The following is a 23,157-nucleotide window of genomic DNA, read 5'->3' on the forward strand; positions in this document are numbered from 1 at the left end:
AAGTCGTAGTAGATTTCCCTTTCTGCCACTGTCTGTCCGCTGTGTTTCCACTGCCACGGTACAGTTTGCCCCTTCGCTGGATATATTTCTGCTGGCAGTCTGGCTCTGATTTTCAACTCCAATCCCGGACCTCGTACTCTGAGAATAACTCCAGACAGAGTTTGCTGATGCTCCACTACCCCAAAGCTTGGAATAGGAAATATATTTCACAGTCGTTATGTTGGTGATGGTAGAAAATCAAAATGTGATCGGCTATGGAACTTCTGTGGCAGGTTTTTCCTGCTCTAAAGCAAAATTTAAGGTCCTCTAATTTTATAGACTAGTGGCGCCATCTGGAGTTCAGAATTGTGTGCTGCCTACTTTTGAGCTGGCTTCGAACTTGTATATATGTATGAGAAAGTAAATAATTAAGTTTATTCTAAGTAATTTCCATTATAGTTATACATTGGGGTTTTATATTCTCTTTCTCCTATAATGACATTCATCTAAATACGCTGACACATAATTGGTTTATCAAAGTTAAATCTGATTTATGATGCTGCCTACTGGAAACTAAGAGCACGGTTCATATGCTGACTATCCAAAAAACTCCAAAAATAAAAACACCAGACGATGAATTGCAGTCCACAGCTGCTGTCCTGCCCAGCTCCCACTTCTTCAGAAGAGGAACGAGAGGAAAAAAGAAAGGGATATAAAGGAGAGAGAGCGAAAAAACCGAAAAAGCATTTCGTCGTTTTTAGCTGGCACGAACAGATCAATGACCTGCATTTCACAGCCGGAGACACAATTCAATCGATAAAAGTGAAGAGTTGGGGCACCAGCTCACACAGACACCGCACACACACACACACACACAAGCAGCAACGCACTGCATACACACACTGACACAGCGAGGAAAAAACAACATGGCGAACGTGAAATATGCAAGCTTCCTGCAGGAAAAGCCAAAATGGCAGACAGCATGCGGCGAACGTGACGCAGTGGAGAAGGTTTGATGGGAACGGGGGCGAAATGTGGGTAGTGAGTGGTGGGCTGTGGAGTCCTGATGGGGTCAGGGGTGGAGGTGGCGCTCTAGGGGTGGATGCAGCCGCAATGGAACTTTCTAAATTTTCTAGAACATCAGCAAACAGGAAGAGCGAAAAATGTGGAGCGAGAGTGAAGCTCGAATATTTTATTCCATTCAATCAAATCGAGGAAGCCAAGGGCCAAAAGGCTGATTAAAAATTGAGCAAAAAGGGGGAAGCCACTATCCTGGCCAACATCCAGCCGAGCTGCCAGACAGACAGAGTTTGACATTGCTTCGAAATGTAAAAAGGGGTCGCAGAAGAGTGCATTGTAGCGTTAAATAAAATAACAACAAACATATTCATATTAGCAACAACCCCACAACAAACACACAATCTATTGCCTGTTGTCTTGGCCACGGTCCTTAAACACCACCGAAATCCCCACATTTCCCCACCAGCGAACTGACCAAAATGTAGACAAAGGTAATGCACAAAAGTTTTTGTCAACTTTTGTTGGGGGTTTATCGTGGAACTTACCTCCTGTCTGGGAGCTTTTCGGGGTTGTTGCCGACAAAACGGGAAATTAATGATATTTCTCGAAACGCACTTGACTTGCCGCGCCTTATGATTTCTCTAATTTTCGCAATCTGGAACAGGAGAAAGTCAAGGATTAGAAAGGATTAAATGGCTCAATTTAAAAAGTATGTTGCTTTATTCGAAAACAAATCCACTTACCCCAAACATGTTTATATGCTATACGAAATAAATGCATAAACGGTTTATTGGAACGAAGTCAAAGAAAATAGACAAGCATATTACTAAAATAATGCATATCAAATTTACAATAAGAATTCCGAAGGCGAGGTAAAAGCAGGCAACCAAGAGTATGAACAACATCTTTATAAAGACTACGCAATTTTCATTAAATTGACTTCACGTTGATTTTTTAATGACTTCTGCTTTCTGGTGATACATTTAAAATAAACTTAAGAATTTTGATTTATATTTAAAAGCAAGCCAGTGGTTTTGATTTCCATTATTATTCTGACATTTGATAAGTAGTAATCGATATCGATGTCTACAGTGATTATTTTTAAGATGGGGTATCCTATTTTAACATCGTAAGAACAGGAGATTTATTAGTTTGCTATTATTAGTTTTCCGTTTCTTAAAGAAATTAAATTATTTTGAAACATTACAATTTCTTCTTATTTAGAAGACGCTTTAATTTACTGCGATGTTAATGATGTATACATAAATGATCAGCATCAAGAAAAAAAGGTCCCTGGATAAAAAAAAAAAACAAATTATACACACTCAGCATTGATAAGAAATTGATTCTCATAACTGTAATGAAAACAAAAAAGTTATTTAGCGTATTTTTTGTTTATATTAAAATAACTGCATATTCATAAGTTTATTGTAAATAACATTTAGCGGTTGGGGTAATAGATAGTCATATACATAGATAGTCAGTCATACGACTAGTAAGTGCCGATTTCGAATATTCATCATACCACCCGTGGACCCTGGAGGAATGTAAGTCAATTAGCATTACTAACACACTCCCACGCCACATTTTTTTTCAGTATCTGCGACATGCAGTTGTTGTTCTTGTTGATTTTGATGTTGCTTCTCGAGTTGCGCTCTGAAATGAAAACTGCAGCGAAAGTCTGGGCATGGAAAAAAGCGAAATTTTTTGCAGTCGTCCCGAAAAGTGCAGCCCTGCAAAATTGGAGTCATCCAGCCAGGATGACTCTCTCTCTCTCCGTCTCTCTTTCTCTGCCAGGACTCTGACTGGTCCGCCGCTTTCTCTCCACTTCCACTCCATCCTAGTCGCTCCATCTCTGTCACTTGCAGACACAGACAGTGGGAGTTTGGGATTTGCAAAGGGAGCTCTGTTCAGTTTTTGGGGAGTTGTTTCGTAGTTTGGGATTCTACTGTCTGGGCGACTACCTGCCCCAAACCCAAAAACTCGGCTTCGAACTCCACGCGCAGAGTTGTCATGACAACCAACCGATATTCCGGAGTCCAGACTGGGTGTTGCGAAAACCGGGCCCTGAAAATACGAGCAAAATATCCAACTTCTCCCCCGAAGCGCAATGGGTCAGTGTACAATTATTTTGTCAAATAAAAAATCAGCAGAGAGTAGGTTGCGGTGGGAGTTATAGGCGATAAAGATTGGAGTGGGTTACCAAAATTGAATTTATTACTGAGCTTGTTTTTACCAATGGATTTTTCAATAAACGTTTTTCAACTCGTAATTTTTTTTAATAAAATACTAAAAATACTCTCTATACAATGTTTTAACCACTACCAGTCACTCTTTTTCTATATTTAATTTGATGAGAGGCCTACTGATTTATACCTTTCGAGTCAAAACTTTACAATTTTAGCCATACTGCAACAAATGGTACATAAATGTTTTCAAAATGGAAATACCCAGTAAAAGTTGTAAATTAAATACAATATAGTTTTCTGTTTATTGGCTGTTCTGTCCTCGGGCTACTTGTAATATTCTGAAGTAGCCATCACCCATGTAGATCTGTGGTTCATCGGGACCAGTGCCGTCTGGATTGGTCTTCCAAGTGATCGTGAGACAAGGCTCCCCTGCTTTGAGCTCCTTCGACGGTAATGTAATCCGGTAATTCTCGGCATTTTCCGTTCCTATATTATGTTTAACTAAGATAACCGGCTGTTGAACTGCAGGCATTTGTTGATACGTTGCTTGTTGTTGAGATGGATTCACTGAAAAATTTGCGATTATTGTAATACTGTTTAAGTTTATGTCTTTCTGATGAAAGTATTTTGATAACTATTACCAATTACTTAAAAAGAAAACTATTGGCTCAAACCCAAGCACATGGCAACTCTGAAATGACACAGAGATTACAAAGCTCAACTTACATGGTGTGCTCCACGCGCAGGCAATCAGCAGCGGATACAACGCCAGAAACTTGTGCAACGCCTCTGATTTCATAATTTATTTATATGCGGTCTATGTGGAAATATAAACAAATACTGTTGTTGTCTGGCTTCCTATACTAGATGCAGCAGTTCAAAATTATCTGTCGATGACGACGACGTCCTCACTCCGAGCAGTCTGAGCTTAAACTGTTCGATCGACTGAGAAACTCGGGATTATTGGCGTTCTTCCCGACCTCTCTGTTCTCCGGCTCTATCTACCTGGTATACACAGAGTCTACTTATCAATTTTTCCTGAATGAACAAAATCTATTTGTAAACAAAGCTGAGCGCTGTAGCATCGATCGGTTGAGAATCTAGAACTGATTATCGAATATAATCTCCCTAAGAACAAAGGAGAAATCTCTGTAGTGGCCGTTATCAATGAATTAATCAAAGTAGAAATATGGTTTTTAAACGTCCAATAAATGCTTAAACGTTAAAATTATTTAAATTTGCTGGTCAGGGAATACAGACAATGAAAAGGCGTTTAAAGAAAAAATATTATTTTGTATATTGATAAAAAAAAAAAAACAAAAGAGAATGCTTTATAAATATATATAAATGCTATATAAAATTTTGTTTTTCAAATCGATAGAAATTTACAAGACTAATAAAAGCAATTCTATTAAGAATTCTAGTGTCTGTGCTTTTACTCTACGAGTAACGGGCATAATTAATTTGCATTATATTTTCACCTTTGCCAAATTTCTGTAATTCTTTTGTTCAAATTTAAAATATGTGTCTGTTAAGCTTAACAGTTCTTGCTAACATAACTATAACAGTACACTGCTTCCCGAACTGCTTACTTGAAGTCGTTTACTGCTTTGTCGGCTTGAAGTTTTCGTGTAGACTGCTTGTTGTACGAGAAACTCATGCCAAGCAGTTCAAATCCAGTTCAAACGGAAATGAAAAATCATGCCCATCCTGCATTTATTTATTTTTATAACATTAAAGTTTAAAACCTGCAAATATTTCACACATCTAAGAAAGTTGTCAACAAATATTTATTTTGTCTTTTTATTCAGTATTTTCTTACCTTACGGAGAAAATTATGAATTAAATTAATTAATTCAATTCAATTAAATTACAAAAAACTAAACAAACAAGCTTAGCAAAAAATCTAAGTGTCTTTTATAGTGAAATCTTAGAGCAACAATTATTATTCAGTTAGGTTAATTAACGCGTTTAATTTAAAGTATTGCTAACAATAACATACAATTATCAAATTTAATTGAAAGGCCATCAATGCGCCTTGACTTAAACTTAATTATAAATAACAATTTGTGTCATTTTTATTTTAATGTATTTTACAAATGTAGCTTTATAATGCTTACGCTTATTTTTCTCTGTTAAATAAGAATATTGCAAATTATTTATATTTGTAGGTTGGTGTTCCAGTGTTTTTGTGGATAATTCGTTTTTCCAAAGTGCACGGGACTGGGGCGGGTCTTAAGGGCACTTGGGAGGTATATGGAAACTCAAATACTTTTGGGGACTTTCAATTTGAATTAAATACTCTTGCCTTGCCCGTGGACGGAAACCGTTGCTTACGAAACAGAACTTTTGGCCTCGGCCGATTGAATTTAATGCATCCTTGTTGGAAGACAAATGATAAAGAATTTTCCATTTTCAGTTGGAAACTATCAATTAATTAATGAGGGACACCTACATCTTTCTCATCTTAACATTTCTTTGTGTCTTTCTGCTACTGTACACAGTCTTTGTATATTTTTTTGTTTTGTTTTTTGTCGTTTGCTGCTTGTTGAAGGGCTTAATTCTAGTTGGTTGAAACCATCTTACACCTCGGTGCTGTGCGTCTGAATTCGGACCTTCTTCACGCTTCCATTGCGCCGCATGGGTGGCGAACTTCCGGATCCGGAATAGCCGGGATTTTGAATGCCTAACGTTGGATCCGGCCGGGGTCTCGGCTTCTTCAGACTCGATCGCAGCGGTGAACGCGTCACCGAGTCGAGGGTGGAACCATTGGACACGCTGGTCACGGTGGTGCTCATGGAGGCCACGCTGCCCGCCGTTCCCGCTCCATTCCGGATTCCGCTGTAGGGCTTTCCGGATGCGTCCGTCACCGAAACGCCGTTGCGACTGCGCGGCTCCTTGAAACCCGGATTATTGAACGTAGTGGCACTGCCCGGAGATGACACATCCAGCGCCATTGTGGGATCTCCGCCTGGACTGCGCGAGTAGATCACATCGTACAGGGCGGCCACGAACAGAGCAATTGTCAAAACAATAGCCACAATCTGTAAAATTAAATGAAAGTCGTTATTGTATGGCTAATAGTAGATGTAGTGGTATGAAAGAGCGAATTCCTACTTTTAGCACCGGATTTTTGTATCTTTACCAAAAGTTTAAGATAATAAATATGTTTGCTAGCAACAAATTTGTAGTTATCTTAAACTAGGCTAAAAGTATTTAAGTTCGCCTGATCACTTTTCAACCAACTTCGTGAGTAATTGACCATTAATCACCTGTATATAGAAGGAAATGCCCCGCGATACTTTGAAGCCATAGCGCTCCTGCTCATCAATTTGCAGAGCAAACAAAACCGTCGCTATGATGGCCAATACACCTGGAAATATATATAAATTAAATAACATTTCTTTATCGTTCTTTGCCAAACCCATCTGCACTCACCTCCCAGCAATGCCAACATTAACTTCACTATCACTAGAGTTGTGTAGGGCATAACCACCTTCTCCCTGGATGAGATCATCGCGTGTTGAATGACCGACAGAATGCAGAAGATGCCCAGCACAGCTGAGCTGCCAATGGCCAAGAGTCCACTGACAAAAACCGCATCTAAAAAAAATAAAATTAATGAATACAATTGATGCAGTGACTAATAGTAGAGTCTACTACTCCACGAATATTATTAAAATATTTTCGATGCCCATCTGCAGTCTAAGCGACTTAGAATACTTACTGCTTAATCTAAACTTGGACACGTCGTTGCCGCATTTCTCGCGATTATAAGTCAATTGCTTGCAGACCTTAAACGGTCCGAAATAACCTCGATCGAAGTCATAGCCGCCTGTTAATTTGGAAAAGGAATTGGATTAATCAAATTAAAGTGTAAAAATACACCGGACACTCACCCGATGGACTATCGTAGTAACCCCAAATGGGTATGCCAATGGCCACAGATGCCAAGGCGAAGCAAATAAAGCCCAGACAGGTCACCCCAGCAGCATAAAGTGTCGACTTTGCCATGTTTTACTGTACAGCATAACGATAACAATGCAATTGAGATCCAACGAGCTGAAAAAAAGAACAGACGTTAGCATTCTATTACAGACACTTGTTTAAATAATCGTTCTGCCAAATTGTGTCAAATGTCTATTGACTTTGAGCCACATTTGCAAATCCAAAGGAAAAAAAAAATGTCATTGTCAAGCGCATTTGAAATGCGAACACGACGATAAAGTAGCTTAGCGCTTCCCCGAAAATCTCCTTACATGCATTAGCCAATGTACTTATGGAGGAACCACCCACATGTCATATCCCACCCATCCGAGCACTTTGTCTCCTCACGAACAATTAGATCCCATTCATACATAAAGAGCTACTTGCCGCTGACCTTGAGATTGCATAAAAAAGGCCAAGAAAAAAATAATGCTTACGCAGAGAAATATCTATCTTTGTGTAGGTCGCACTCGTATCTGTATCCCAAAGATACACACAAGCTCTCGATTGAGTTTTTCTCAGTTCGCTTGCTTTCTGTAAGCGGATTTCAGCAGTAAGCTGAATTCCTCTTACATGTAATTAAAATGCTTTTATAAAATATTTCTCGAGTATCTATAGCTACCCCAAAGACATGCTTAACACGAGGAATTTCAGTTATTTTTTGACAGCTTCCAGCTAATTGATGAGCTATTAAAGACCGCGTGCAAAATAGCATTTAAATGAAACTTGGTCTAATGATATAAAAAGGGCATTTACTTATCAAATAAATAAACTAAATAAATTCAGATAATTTGATTTTGTAGGAACTAACGCAGAATGAAGTTGATGTGGTAAAGGAACACTTTAAATGATTGGTTTATAATTCAGCTAAATTACATAAAAAAAGAATATACAATCCAATAAGAAGGCACACGTTATTTAATAAATTAATTCATTCTTATAAAAATCTGGAGTTCTTTGTCTTGCAATACCACACTTAACGTTTACAGACCTACTTTACAATCATCATTTGTCATTTGGAATCTTTTCCAAGCATCTACTGAAGATCTTGACGGTGAATGTCTTCTACCTTCATGCTAATAAACTTAGCAACCTTCTCAATGAGCCACTCAAACTCCCCACTCCCCTCGTAATCGCATAAATAGTATCACTTGCAAGTAAGTCGAGAGTCCTCAATGTCGGCAACAGATCGCAGCGAGCATTGAAATGCCAGAAAATATAAGTAGAAATAGAAACTGGAGACACGCCCAAGAAATCCAAATGAATCCGAGATGAGGTTGCCTCACCTAGCCAACTGGGCAACTGAATTGGAGTAGAGACTCTGATTTTGACGATGTTTGCCAGACGCTGTTTGTTGCTCTTAGCGGTAAATGCAGAAAGGCGAATCTGGGGGAGGGGAATGTGTGCCGCCCGTCTTAAATTACCCCAACGAATGCCGCGAATGGTGGTTCTGCTTCTTGGCTCGAAAGTTGGCCAAGAGGAAGGCTTGACTTTGTTCGCCGAATCGGAACGAAGATTTCGAAAAGCCGCAAAGAATGGTTCTTCGCAGCTAGGGAATTTGCGATTCGCATGCAATAATATCTTTATTTTACACTATTGTAATGTAGGGTAATTAAGCACACAACAATTTAAGAAAAAATATTATTTTATTCACTTCAATTAACTATTAAATAGTATTAGCTATTACCACCCAAATCAAATATCTGGGGTTTTTGGTGTTTCTACAGGCTCTAGTTTTTTATCTAATCCTCCTAGTTCATTCTGCAACTTTGTTGTGGGACTAACAAATGGCAACTAACCTCTAGATGCAATCTTCAGCCGAAGCTCAGCTAAAAGCCAAATCAAAAGGCACAGCCAGGCCAAGTCAAAGTCAATGGAATGAACTTTTCTCAATTGTGTCACGATCTTCAACTTGCATAAATTTCCCGTTGGTATAATCCTATCCATTTTCCTCCCGATCGCCCACAAGACTCGTCGCGTGGCTTCTTTTATTTTAGCTTCATCCTCGTTTTGCGGCCATCACATCGGTGATCATGTGTAGGTGGTCGAAAAGGTGGAGAAAAGGCCCAAAGCGAGGTTTTGAAACCGGGTACTAAGCCATGAAGCTCTGGGCCATTTTGAGTGCCCGGCTAAGAGCGTGATTCAGAGGTGATGTGCATATGTTTATATGATTTACACGCCGTGCGTTGGTGTCAGTAGAAACTGTACAGTGTCTTTCGAAACCACAAAATTATTTTTTTTAGTAAGACTTTACGAAAATACACAATGATTTTTATATGAGCGTATAGTGTAAGGATAGTGGGAAGTCCCAAGGAGCAAACTTATAATTATGCTGTAGAGTTTGAAATGACATTTTTATACTATAATCTTCTAGTAAATGTTTTAACTGCTTTTAGGCTAGCTTGCTTTCCATTAAGTGGCAAGCACAACTGGTAAATGAAAAAATTCAACAAGCCATTAATAGTCAGCGGGCATCCAAGCCAAGTCATATGCCAACCTGGCATATCCACTGCCACTGAGGCTGCCACTTTGAGTGGGTTGCCCAGGTTGTCGATCTTTAGGCATAAAGCAATAACCATGAATCAAAACTGCAATTGTGAAAATTTCTTGGTCAGATAAAAAGTAGATAGAAAGCTGGAAGATTATGTTTATCTAACTAAAAAAGGCAAAATATTTAGAAATTTTATTATAAACAACATAGCAGTAATATTATTCATAGTAAGCCTTGTTCCTATTTATATATTCATATATTGCATGCATCCATGCTACTGTTTTTTTGCATCGACCCTTAAAGCATTTTGATTTAACACGAATACAGCACCGACAATTGTCGTGCTTAAAAGCCATTAATCGCGTCTTAGTCACCTCGTTTCGACTTGTCTCTGACACAACTCCGAACCTAAAGTTCACTCCGTACCTCCATTAGCATCTCAACCGAGTAAAATCAATTAACTTGGGAAAGGAAATCCAGCCAAATGAAGCAATTTAACGGAGATCACCGAGGAAAAGAAAGGCCAATAACCTTCTGAAAACTGTCCAGACCCAACCAATCCACTCCAGACCCATTAGCCTCACTCAGTTAACCAACAAAAGTGCAAATTTTTCCAGACTTAGGGCCAACCCAGCGCAACCCAAATAAAAGGGAACTTAGGCTAATGAAAAGTCGCTTTTCCGCGGAAATTGGGTCACCGGTGGGAGCGAGTCAGCCGGACGAGGAACCCAGACAGGAAATTTACTTCAATTTGTCGGCCCAGCTGGACGGGGATCGACGCGCAGGTCTACAAATCAAATGGAAAAACGTGTCGCGGACTCCCTAATGGTGCCTCTCACCTTTCCACCCCTCGACTCACATTTCCTCACCTGCATTCCCCACCTTTCTGCTATTGATTTTCCCCGCGAATCGCTGTGGAAATATTGTTTGGTTTTAATACCCTGTAATAGGTGGGTACTACGATTCAATCTAATAATAAAGCTGTGTTTACTAATTCTATTAATTGCTGAGCAGCCAAAAATATTCATTAAACACCCAAACTCAATGCTACTTATAAAAAAAGAGTATTAGCAAATCAATACAACTGGCAATTTAATATACGTATATTTTTGAAAAGGGATATTCGAAAGTCTGTAAATCAGTTACAGCGTTCCAAATCTTAGTTAGTTGGCAACGCGAGTGAGGAGTTTTCCGTGCTGAATTTTCTTTGCTTTGTTTATGTTTGGGCGCACTTGTTGCCATGGCAAAGTGCAAAACAGGCCACAACAGCTGAGGAAAAGTTTGTGCCGTTGCCTTGGAAAACTGTGTAAAATTGGGCACAGTGGAAATTTAATTTGGCCAGCGGCTCCTCTTTTTTGGGGTAGTAAATACACTTGGCAAGCCAAAGTCAAGTGAGGTTAGAACTTGTCTTAATTGAGTGACGGAGCAGGCAGCTAACGAAATTTTGGGGCTATTTTGGTAAATTAAATTGGGGTTGGCTAAATTTACTTTTCCGAACAGTAGGTGGGATGGGAAATGTATGTGTTTCGGTATTTTCTGCTGTACTTGTTATTTATTATATTTTGTGTGTTTTATGAGTTTGTTTTAATTACTTGGCTAACTTAATAAACAAACTTAGAAAATATTTTCCAATTCCAATGGTAATTTCAGTATAGTCACATATGTAATGCCAGCGGAAGCGAAAAAGAAAGCAAATAGTAAACTTCCGGTTGATCAGAAGATCTAAAAGCTATTTAAGAAGCTGGAGAGAAGACTGATTCCAAGACTCCAGCGAACCCCATTTATAACTTTTCGAAAAAAGAAAAATTATGTAGTAAGGATGGTCTTGTAAATGGGTCAGACTTGTTTCAAAAAATGAAAATATGTTAGCTTAAGCTGTTTTCATCTCTGTTGTCATCGTTCCTGCTGGCTTTATAATTGCCGTTCTTGTTTGATTTGTGGTTAACACATCTGACTTCGGGCTACCAACGGAAGCTCCCGTTTGCTGTCTCCATCTGGCGATCCCTATTTTCCAGTCGGTTGTGGAAGATTTTCACGGTTAGGTGAACTGTGAAAAACTTTTACTTTGTTGCCGCTTCTTTAAACACTTCATTTCTTTCTTTTTTTTTTTGGGTGAAAGTTTTTGTCTAACAAAAGCCCTATACGCTATCTATGTGGTGCGATCTCTTTCGGTCGCACTCAGGCATAAGTAGTTCAGTAAACTGTCAGCGTTTTTCTCCTTCTTTTTCTATACTTTTCAGTTAGTATTTATCTATCGTTATGACAAGCGTGCAGCATGTTGCAAGTGCGACAAGTTGTGCAAACAACAATCAAACTGCCAACGCCCTCAAAAAGTTGCTAGCCATCCCTTACACTGAAAAAAAACTCGTCTTTTGGATCAGTAGCCATTCGATGCAATAACAAAACAAATAGTATCTTATTTATTCCGCGAAACATTACCCCTTACGATCCTCGTTTCCTTATAAACACGTTATAAACAACTTACCCCACATAATTACATAATATTGTAGCAAATTAGTTTTAATCCTGTGTAGCCATCCCACAAAATCCTCCCGTTCCCAACCGCTTTTCATATGTGTGTCAGGCATTGTCATTAGGCAGCGGGAAGGAAAAGTGGGAAAGCGTCTCTGGTGCCAACACTGAGAACAATTTGCTCTGTGGCCAGCTGTTGGTGTCCCACTTTGCGCCTACGTTCCATCGTTTCCATCATCGCAACCCCCATCGTATTCTAAAGCCCCCCACCCCCCAGCACCACCCATGTCTTCGTTGTTATGTTGCTGCATAGGTAAAACCGTTATTTACATACATGTGCTGCATTTTACATGAAACGGTTAACCATCTTTCTTGGTCGTGTCAAACAATTAAGCATAATTGCTGTGAGGCAGGCAACAAGGAGTGTTGGGCAGAGGGGAGGCGACAAAGGGGCATTGCTTGGGGCATGTTTAGTTAAGACTTAGGTTTAAGTCTCAGTTCTGGGTAAGCTCGAATGTTCATTGTCGAAACAAACATGTTCCAACGTTTTACGCATTAACTCGATTCAAATGAGTTACGTTGTAAACAGGGCTTAAAACAAACAAATTTTATGCATATTCACGTATTTCTTAATATTTTATACTACCTAGTTAAGAATTTTAAGGTGTGTCCTTATCACAAGAATAAATAAATATAAGTCTACTCTTACTTGCCTTGCAATTTTTTAAAAGTTGCTTATCTTAAAATTTCGATCCTATCCAGCTAATGTCATATTAACACATATAGTGCTATAAATAATATTTTAATATTTATTTATTAAACTAAACAAACATTATAAACACCAATTACGCCATTCCACTCCCATTTGAAAGTCTTTACTTCCATGGTAACACAATTTGATCTGCTTAAAAACCACCCAAGGCGATACAAGCACGTTCTGTATAATGATGATGGCCCATTGTCGTCTATTCATTTAATTTGCTTGTGCTAATTTCTCGCATGATACGGCAAAAGTCACACGCAGAGTCAACAGAACCGAACAGATTGAGGAGCAGAGGTCCAGGGGCTGGGGGTTAGGGGATTGGACCGGGGATATGCCTCGGTCGATTCAATAAAGTCATTAGCTAAAGTAGCCAATGCATCGGGGACGTTCGCCGGTCCAAGATGATAGTAGAATGGAGCGGCTTGCGGCTCACTGAATTGGCAAATGGAAAGTGCAACGAGCCAGCGGCAGATGCTGCTGCTGCACTTAAAAAAATAAAAAAAATAGTCGCACTGATCCCAAGTGATATACAAAATATTAATGTACCTCTTCATTCCCGAAGATCTGATCATAGATTATATTTTATCTAGATGTATCAATGCACACTAAAAAACTTCATAGAAACATAATAACATATTAAATCAGATGATTTGATTCTTTTGGTCACACAATAGCTTTTAGTTGCTAAACATTATTTACTGAGGGTGTCTTTAGATATATATGCACAGTTTTAAATATTAATTCTATAATTGATATAATTCAAACTGGCCAACCTATTTTCCTCAGTGCAATGTTGCCGCAACTCACTCTGTTCTTGCTGCTGATGTTGCAAGAACGACTCGTGTGCATGTGTGTGCGCATTGTTAATGGCTGCCGCTGTCAGTTAATAATTCTGCGTGCCGCTCACACGCCCCAAGGCGTTGCCAACTAACTAACTAACTAGCCAACTCCCAAAGATGGTCCGTTATCTGGCTGGAAGGCGATTTATAGCCCCAGAAAAGGCGGAAGCTATGGGATTTATGTGGATTCTAAAAAGCACGAGGAGGTTCCCAAGAAGTAATTGCCATTTATTTTGCTTAATTCGGCCTAAAGCTAAGCCGCTGGCTAAAATTGAACAAGCCGAAAGTATTATTTAGTGGCTGTAGAAATATGTATATGCTTTCTTTATACTGGACAAGATCATTGAGCCCCAAAAAACCAAAATGTATTTGTATTACCAAAGTGTAATGATCAGAAAACATAAAACAGTATTGCAATAAAAAAAACCCATGTAAATGGAAAAGAAAGGAAGTTACTTTTGGATTAATAAACAGTAAATAATAATAGTTATGTTTACTAATCAAATTTTATATTTTTATTTTAAATATCTCATATGTGTATCAATACTATTAGCAATGTATATTTATGTATATAAACCAAGAAATATTGGAAATAATAAGTAATGTTGGAAATGTTTTATAGCATAAGCTACTTATTAAAAGCCTGTATATTTTTTTTTAATATCTTTTAATATGTGTGTGATTCTAAATATCAGTTCACTAAACACCCCTTATCTTTATTTATTCGCTTCAATTTACTTCAGATACCTTTTTCAGCTTTATCAGATTAATTCGACACTTGCAACTCCTCACCAATAAATAAATAAACAGAACAGAACCGATCCGAAACGCCTGGTACCATCGGCTCCCAGAGGCTCCATAAACTGCTCAGATGGATGAATGGATGGCCAACTGGCACTCAAGTGTGTCTGGATTTGGTTTTAGGTTTGGCTTTTCAGGGGAAAAGTGCCGAGCGATGCAGTCGATAAATCACGTGCGCTGCTCATCTCAAAAGGCGATGGGGATTGCGATTGTGTCAGCCGTGGCAATGCAAAATGAAAAGGAGCTGTTGCCATGGCTCAGACTTTTTGGTCGACTAATTAAATAGGCAAGTGTTTTGGCCATCTAATTAACAATCAAAAGCACGTCAAAGACTACTTCCGTAGAAGCAGTTGGCATTAAGTAGGGGAAGGGCAATAAACTTTTTAGGTGACTTAAGGGAGCGCTTTCTAACATAATTAAAGAAAGTTATGTCGCATATAAAGCCAAGGTTGAGAGACGCATAACTGAGCGTGAAAAAGTTGTAGAAATATTTCATATTTCGCCCGGCATCATCCCATTCAACAATTGACTACTAGACAAGTTTCCCTCATGTGCAAATACATTTATATCTCTGCGAACTCCCACATCAAAAGTGAATTAACATAATGCTAATCAGACGTAGATATTGTTGAAAACAAGTTTTCATTGTCTGTAATGAAGGGGCAGCCAAAGGTTAGCGAAAAGAAAAGCCTCTAATGAGGCCGCCGCAAATTCTTCAATCGTAACTTGAGAATTTCTAGCTCGATTAAATGGGCATATTTAAAATGTATCTTTCGGTTGAGTCATGCGAGTATCGCCGATCGTCTTTTGGCCGCTGCCCTTTTAATGTAATTTAATTTCTGCCTCATTCCAGTTGGCAGTTATTGAACCGGCTGCTGTTGTCTTTCCCCAACGCCCCTCTCATTCATTCATTTATTTATGATTGTTTTGTTCAGAGATCAAGGGTGTATTGTGTCAATAATGATAATTTACATTAAGCAATTTGTTAAACTTAAATGGTGATCTCGAAACACAATACGGAAAAGGTTTTTTCTTTTTAAGCTTGAAAACAAATCCCAAATCATTTATATATATTCAGCATTATTAGTGAAATTTCCTTCTTTTTTAATTAATTCTTATTTTGAATAAGGCCCACGTGGCGTATACACAATTTTAGAACTTTATTATGTTGCAAGACCAGTTTCATTTCATTCCACCCTTGTGCATAAAAATGCGTTCAAATTAAAAAGAATGAGAATTGAAAAATATAAGACAGAGGCGGGCGCGGTTAAGGTTAACAACCTTGACCGCGAATTTTTATGAAGCTAAAGAGTGAGGAACCTTCTTTTATTCAACTTTTGTTGGAGTGGAATGAGAGCTTACTCGGCAAATATTTCGTATTCTCGGTAAAGAAAACGCTAAAATTGTTTTGAGCAGCTTAATATTCATAAGAAAAGCGTGCAAATGTGGCTGATAACGGTGTCATATTATAATTATAAGCTTGTTAACTTACTTTTAACTTATATTATGAATCCATTTCAATTAGGTAACCTCTTATTTTCCTTCTGCTAAAATCCATGAGTCAAGGAATTTTCCTATCTGAAAGGTGCAACAAATACAAATAAGAGATTGGAATAAGTTGTTCGCAATATTTAAAATCAATGAGTCAGTAGTATTTGCCAGTTGGGTTACTTTACTTTTAAAAAAACCCGTTTTAAACTACTAGGGAAATTACCTATGGAAACGACTTTAAATCAATTACAAAATAACACCTAATATTAGCAATTGCGGCTGCAATCGACTTACGTTAATCACTTCCTCTAATTAAAAGATAAGCTTAAAACGCAACTTCACTAACAACCATTGCATCAAGTACAGCAACAATTACTTAGACTCTTATCAAAAACGTGGAAGGGGATCCGACCATCGTGCCTTGAATCGCTGAGTTAAAATTGCATGACAATTACCCCAGAGACCCGTAGAGTCGAGCAAGAAAATTTCAACAAAATTTGTATGCCAGTTGCGCAGCAGTGACAGTAGTTAATGGAACCCCCTCGCAATTGTCCGCCTCGCCGCCCCTGTCTTAAAAATTGCGTGAATCACGTTAGTCAGCGGCGTGACAATGGGTGAAACGCAATCAAAAGTACTTAAAAACCTAACCGAAAGTTGACGGGCATCCAAACAATTCGAAATAGCTTCGTTGATGGCTTTCTAATTTCCTCGTGCGTCTTTTCCTTTGGGCTGGGCACCAAACAAAAAAAAAACACATTAATTAGAGACTTGCAGTTCACATGAGTTATAATTGACCCCCCAAACAAAAGCTGAAAACTAGGCGAGCAAATTGTTGTCGTGTTTTGTGGTCTCTTTCTGTGAGTTTTGCCTTATGCAAGTTGAAGCATTTAGTCTTGACCTCTGAAGCATTTTTGATTGAGCAATTGGAAACCACCCAAAAAGAATTCAAACAATGTCGATCAATTTCGGGAAAAAGAGAATTTCGTAATGAAAGCTTCATAAATTCAATGAAAATTGATTGTCTTGTAGATGCAGCGAAAGATTTATGGACATGTTCAATAAAAGACATTAAAATCTAATTACATTATTTATAACATTAAATCTGTACGAAATTAAATTAATGAAAATTAAAAATGAAATAGACATTCTTCTTATCGTTCTTAACGTCGCATGTCAAGAAATTATAAGGGAAACATTAAAATTAAATCACAATTACCTAAATGACATAGAAAACTTACTTCTGATCTACATGTGAGGCTAAAAGGGAAAGCGGAAGTGAACACTATAAATTAGGGTTTCTAATTTGTACCAGTGTTGTTGTTTTCTTTTGTTTTTTTATGAACTTTAATAATAAATATTTAAAATAAGCATTTTAAGCAAAAGTAAATATACAACCAGAATCTAATGAGAATTGATTTTTCACTTTTGAAATTGATGAAATTGAGATATGCATAGATATTTAAGCATTATTCAAAGGTTTCCAAGCAGAAATCCAATGTTTTGACAGCCTATTTAGTTGAGTTAACAATGATTGGAAAAAAGTTGAGTGCTGCACTTTCGTTGGAAGCCTCACCCCGATTAATTGGAACCAAAAGCTTCCGTCTGGCACAGCTCACTTTCCATCTAATTTCCTGTTCGACAACGCCAAAAGCAGTTTCAATTTCGAATCAATGCTGTGGGTTCTGCCCCCCTCATGGACTCGAACATCATATAGAACAGAAAATGGATTCATGTAATCAAAGTTTACGCAAAACTTTAACAAAAGACTCGCTGAACCACATCCTCCGTCCAAAAAAAAACGAGAGCAGTGCACTTAAATAGCTGCATAAATTTCAATTAAAGTGCAGCGGAATAAGAAAAATAACAACAAGACTTAAAACGCTAATTCGTAGGGTATGGGCCCTTTGAAAGATGAAGCAATCCATTCCAAACTCAATTAAAAGAATACTTAATTACGCAGTCAAAGTGTGCGAATGTGAGAGCAAGAAAGCTAGAAAGGGACAGGCAGAGCGCACACTTGTAATGGGGAATGCAATAAGTAAATTTGCATAAGACAAGCAAAAGTTTGGATTGACCGTGAAGTCGAATGCACAGACAATGCGGTTTTACAGTGGAACTGCTATTGTAAGTTTTTTATTTGTAACATATTTTTTTTACATAAATTTCATTATCAGAAAGCTGGAACTATCACTAAAAAATATTTACTACGGTTATAAAACTTAAATCTTATTAATTTATTATAATTATATTTAAAAAAACTATGAACATGTTGTACTTAAAATTAACAAAAGAACCAATTGAAATGATTTATGTAACTAGTTTGACCCACTGTTTAATAACCAAGGCTTGTTGCTTGCTAACCCTTTCTTTCTCCCTTTCTCTTTCTAACCCATTTCCTCTCTCGCTCTTGGCAATGCACAAAAAGCTGACCACGCAAGTGTGACGTCGCCAGTTGTTGTTGTTGCGGCTGCTGCTGCGTCTGCGCAGTTGTTGCTTTCATGTCCAACGTTATTTGGCCACTCAACCACAGCTCCCCATTTCCCAGTGCCACGCCCCCCCGCCCCATTCGACGGCTCAACGCAGTGCCGTCGACCTGCCCACATTATGTAAAGTTGAAAAATCCGATAGGCGTGGTCGCCAAACAACAAACGAAAATTCTTTAACACGCATACAACTTGGGAATGTTTACATTTTTGGTCTGTTTATTTAGATAAAACAAAAAAACAGCAAATAAACAGCAGTTTGGGACAAACTAAAATTAATCACTTAAATTTATAAATCTAGCAAACTTAGTGCATTGGTAGTTTTCCTAAAATTAGTATTTATAAATATCTTATAGATGAAAATGAAATCTAAAAATATATTCAACGCGCTTGCACTCTGCTTAAATTTCTTTCTTATTTTTTATTGTAAAGAAAATAATAAAAAATAAATGGTTCGTACAGTTTTGTTCTCTGTGCAGCAAAGACAATAAGAAGAAGAACAATACCAACGACCAGTTTTCAGTTTTTAAGACCTAACGGTGCTTGACGTCACCTACTTTTCACTTTGGATTTTGGTTTTTTGGTAGATGAAATACCTTTTCTTATATGCGTGTGTGTGCGTATTTGCTCCTCTAACCGTTAAAACCGGTTTTCCTTTTTGTTTTTCTTCAAATTTTTGAGCATTGAAAACGAAATTTATTTTGTAATTCAGTTAGAATTGAGAGGAGAAATGTTTGGCCTGTGGAGTTTTGACCGAGTTTTCATGCCGATGGGGAATGAGCCACAGGCTTGAACTTCAGTTTAATTTAATACACTCATGAATACAATAAAAAAGTATATTTCCTACTATACATGTGCTTCATTAAATAAATGCATTTATGTAATGAAAAGCTTCCCAAAGCATCCAAATTGGTTAGAAAGCATTAAATAATAACGATATTTTTCTTCGACATCAACTATAACCCGTTTCATAGAAACACAATTTGCATATTAAAACCATTTACCCGAACCACTCCTCAAAACTTGATAAGTAACTTGAGAGATAAGACGACCAAACGTGACCACCTCCAATCGCACATAAAAGAAAGATGAAACCAAATGAAAACATTGGAAAATCATTGGTAGAAAACGCGTGCCAGGGCTAAGAAAAGTCAAGACTTGTAATAAACTCGAAACAAAATTTTGTTGGATATGTATGGATACAGTTGGCTTACAGGGTTGTCGCCATTGTTATCATTCCCCCATAACTGTAACCTCGACTAACATATACCTAATGCTCTGCAAGCAAATTTTAAATGACTTCCGGTTTGATTGTAAGGGAAACCCTTTAGAATGAAATAATGAGATAAATAAAATATAAATTTGTTTATGTTTGGCAATGTTTCATAAACCTGTTACATACTTTGGAATACACATTTTATTGGTATGCAAAAGGCCAAAGAAATATCTTCCATTTTGTATCTCTATTCGTGTTTCTTGTACTAAAATATGAGCTTTTGAAAATCAATTGACATTATTTTCATAGAAAAGATGTTCCTCAATCATGGTTTTCGTAGAACAAGATTCATATTGTAAGTTTAACCAACCATTTCGTATTCCTTGCACATTGCCAAATTCGATTGTTTATTATTTAATTTGCTCTTGGGGGCGCAATACATAAAACGGTGTCCCCAAAATAGACCCAATGGCACAACCCTGTCGTGCCTCGGAAACTTTTTATTATCCCAGTTTTATGAGCACGTAAAATGCTTGGCTAAGAATAAAGCGTTCATTGAGCAGGCCAATACTTTCGCTTACTTTGGGGCTACAGCTAATTTTACGTAAGCATATCCCGCCTCGAATGTCCTCATTTCCCTTACCTGGCTTGACTTTTCCATCAGCTTAATAGGTCAACTCGGTCAGGATTAGGTCACAGTGGGCTGCACCCACTTTTCGGTTGGCCAAAAAGGCTAAGTTGGTAATTAAGTTTGAGGTCAGTTCGTCAGCAGACGAGTATCTAAATGTGACAGGTTCCTGCCTTTGTTGTCGAGTTCGCCAGAAGCTCTTATCTGCGAGAACGAAATGTAATGGATTCCCTTGCGTGTCAGATTGTCATCATTTGCCTGAGATCATCAGCAGGGGGTCGTAAATATAGTTTGTCAATCTTTCGCTTGGCTGGTCGCTCTGATGGCAGGCTAAGATTGTTTAAAAAAAAACACTCATGTCATGACCAGGAAATATACTTCAAGTTAAGGGATTTAGCTTAAGTGCTGCAATTTTCTTAGTTTTTTAGAATTCAGAAAAGGGTTTTTGGGCCATTACGGCTTTGTTTGTTCTAGTGGTAACATGGAGTTATTAACCTAAACTTTTAACCATTATTAAAATTTGCAAAGATACCAGGCGTTGCATATATTTAATTACTTTTAAACTAATTTTTTTCACATTTCGCTTTGTTTTCCTTTTAATTAAGTGCAAAGCCGCACTGCGACAGTTTGTGACAAATTTGTTGTTGTTTTTGCCTTTCAACTTGCAACACGGGCAAGAAAAAGAACTGTAATTTGGTTTAATTGCCTTACAACATTTGCTAATTAGGCTTTACAGTTGGGGAAACTCTTATCAGAATTTGCGAATGTTCGCCAAGCGCGGAAAAAGTTTGCATATTTAAGTTGAAGTCAGCGCCCATTCCCCGGATTTCCCCTTTTAGCCAACACCTGCTGAGCTGCCGTGACTGAAAGTCATTTAAACTGTTTTACTTGCTGATGTTGTTGCTGCTGCTGGCATAATTATTTTCCAACACATTTTTGTGTTTAGCTTTTCAAAGACCTCAGTTGGAGCTGGGCAAATAAATTAGCAAGCAGATTTTGCACTTGCTCAGGCGTTCAAGGCAAGACTTTTGACTTCTGCGCCGCGTAGTGCAGTGCCCCGAAGTTGCAACTCTTTTTCGGAATTTTTAATGAGCGTTGTTGATAAGACAAACGAAGTTGGTGGGAAAATTTACATAAACAAGTTAAACTCATAATTTGAAAGGTAATTCCAAACTATCAAAGTAGCTAACTTAGATAGTTTGGAATATTAAGTATTTATAGAAATAAAGGGATTCAATGGATAAGTATACCGTCTATATCATCCAACAAATTTGCATTCTTTCTGTATTAATCTTGTTTGTATCACGTTTTTAGATACGAAATCTTATCCCACATGCTGAAGAATGTGAAAGTAAACAGATTGAAAAAATTGTATAAGATGAACATTCCAACGATTTGAGCAGTAAACTTTTAACTTTTACAGTTAAGGCACACTAGAATTAACTTACAAGAAAAGAAGAACGCTTTATTGTGATATTCTATAATTCAATTAATGCCCAATATTTAATTTTAAGGCCCTCAGCTATCAAATGGAAAGTTTATATTACACACTTTATTTATTTATTTAACAGAAAACAATAGAAGACCTGCCTTTTTTTGTGCAGTTCAAGCAAGTGCACAAATTCGATATGCAAAATTGATCGCTCTATAAGAATTTCCAGCTACGAAGCGATCCAATTCGATTCGATTCTGTGCGTGGTAAGCGATTGGGATACATGAGACACACATATGAGACAATATTTACAGTCCAACCAGTGCGAATTGCCATTCCAATCAGAGGTAAACAAAAATCAAAAGCCAATGTGAAAAAAATGCCAACAAACCTGTACGAGTTGTTCGCTGCCGCTGCGCTGCTGCCGCCGACGTCTGCGTCGAGAACTTCGGCTTTAAAGCTCTCAGACGGAGTTCTTGTTGTTGTTCTTGCTGCTGCTGCTGCCTTTTTGCATGTGCAAATCGAAAGAGAGCGAGAGAGAGAGGGGGCTATGGAGCGATGGAGCCCACCAATACACGCGCGTTTTGGACAGGTAAGCGAAACACGTCGCAAAGAGCAGATGAATAAGAAGAAGAGGCAGTAATGAATGATCGTCGCTTTAACTTTTCGCTTGCATCGGTATGCGTGTGTGCATTTCTGGGAGTTAACTTTTAACACTTTTAGCCTTGGCAAGAGATATACAGAGGTGGTCAAAAGTATTTACACAACGAGCTTTTTTTTCAATTGTCAACTAATTGAAAAAAAAGCTCGTTGTGTAAATACTTTTGACCACCTCTGTACAATATGCACTTTCCACACTGCTTCTAACTTGACTTAGCTTTCCAATAACGAACACTATTTTTTCAAACACGCACACACACACACTTTCAAGTCGCGCCGGCTGCGCAAGCCACTTTTGTTTTAAGTTAGCCCACGTACAAGAGGCGAAACAGCGAAGTTCCGTAGCTCGGATTTTAATGCGGCCAGCGCGGCGATATATCGGCGACTGAGTGAGCAGTTACTTTTCGTACCTTCCCGTCAAGTTCACCTGGCCAAAAGCTTTTAAGCCCGAGCTGAGCGTAGCGCAATTGTGAGAAAGGCGCTAGTGCATTGGACGTTTGACTATTTTCACGTGAAATCTGTCGGGATTTCAAAACTTGCATCTTGGGACAAATAAAAACATTTATAAAATGCGCAATTTAGTTACAAAAACTTGTAGGCAACGCAAAATTAGGCTACAGCTTAAAAATATAATTTACTTAATTACATTTTAATATTAATATATACGTCAATAAATTTCTTTGTTGCCTTTCTATTTGAATTTGAT

The 23,157-nt window shown here is 38.0% G+C and overlaps 2 protein-coding genes across 4 annotated transcripts; both read right to left on the minus strand.

The window, feature by feature from the left end:
* Nucleotides 1-3,466: 3,466 nt before the first annotated feature.
* Nucleotides 3,467-4,128, minus strand: LOC117140058. The gene is made up of 2 exons (XM_033302798.1): nucleotides 3,915-4,128; nucleotides 3,467-3,755 (listed from the first exon to the last, which is right to left on the minus strand). Exons 1-2 carry the CDS (start codon nucleotides 3,985-3,987, stop codon nucleotides 3,490-3,492), a joined length of 339 nt encoding a protein of 112 aa, XP_033158689.1. The 5' UTR covers nucleotides 3,988-4,128; the 3' UTR covers nucleotides 3,467-3,489.
* Nucleotides 4,129-5,710: 1,582 nt separating this feature from the next.
* On the minus strand, nucleotides 5,711-22,531 carry LOC117140057. Of its 3 annotated transcripts, none has more exons than XM_033302796.1 (7): nucleotides 22,183-22,531; nucleotides 16,034-16,119; nucleotides 7,088-7,250; nucleotides 6,916-7,023; nucleotides 6,627-6,791; nucleotides 6,461-6,561; nucleotides 5,711-6,232 (listed from the first exon to the last, which is right to left on the minus strand). In XM_033302796.1, exons 3-7 carry the CDS (start codon nucleotides 7,200-7,202, stop codon nucleotides 5,771-5,773), a joined length of 951 nt encoding a protein of 316 aa, XP_033158687.1. In that variant the 5' UTR covers nucleotides 7,203-7,250; nucleotides 16,034-16,119; nucleotides 22,183-22,531; the 3' UTR covers nucleotides 5,711-5,770. The 3 variants fall into 3 exon arrangements, with proteins under 3 accessions (XP_033158687.1, XP_033158688.1, XP_033158686.1); XM_033302797.1 differs by lacking the exon at nucleotides 16,034-16,119 and adding an exon at nucleotides 20,375-20,689; XM_033302795.1 differs by lacking the exon at nucleotides 16,034-16,119.
* Between the last annotated feature and the right edge of the window lie 626 nt (nucleotides 22,532-23,157).

The sequence above is a fragment of the Drosophila mauritiana genome, chromosome 3L (genome assembly GCF_004382145.1).
Source record: "Drosophila mauritiana strain mau12 chromosome 3L, ASM438214v1, whole genome shotgun sequence".
Taxonomy (NCBI): domain Eukaryota; kingdom Metazoa; phylum Arthropoda; class Insecta; order Diptera; family Drosophilidae; genus Drosophila; species Drosophila mauritiana.

Bases quoted from the DNA above. Each gene is read 5' to 3' on its own strand.
- LOC117140058 (XM_033302798.1), bottom strand. From the start codon at position 3,987: ATGAAATCAGAGGCGTTGCACAAGTTTCTGGCGTTGTATCCGCTGCTG. The intron at 3,756-3,914 runs GTAAGTTGAGCT...CAAATTTTTCAG, and splicing joins CTGCGCGTGGAGCACACCAT to TGAATCCATCTCAACAACAA.
- LOC117140057 (XM_033302795.1), bottom strand. From the start codon at position 7,202: ATGGCAAAGTCGACACTTTATGCTGCTGGGGTGACCTGTCTGGGCTTT. The intron at 6,792-6,915 runs GTAAGTATTCTA...TATTTTTTTTAG, and splicing joins GTCCAAGTTTAGATTAAGCA to ATGCGGTTTTTGTCAGTGGA. The intron at 6,562-6,626 runs GTGAGTGCAGAT...ATATATTTCCAG, and splicing joins AATGTTGGCATTGCTGGGAG to GTGTATTGGCCATCATAGCG.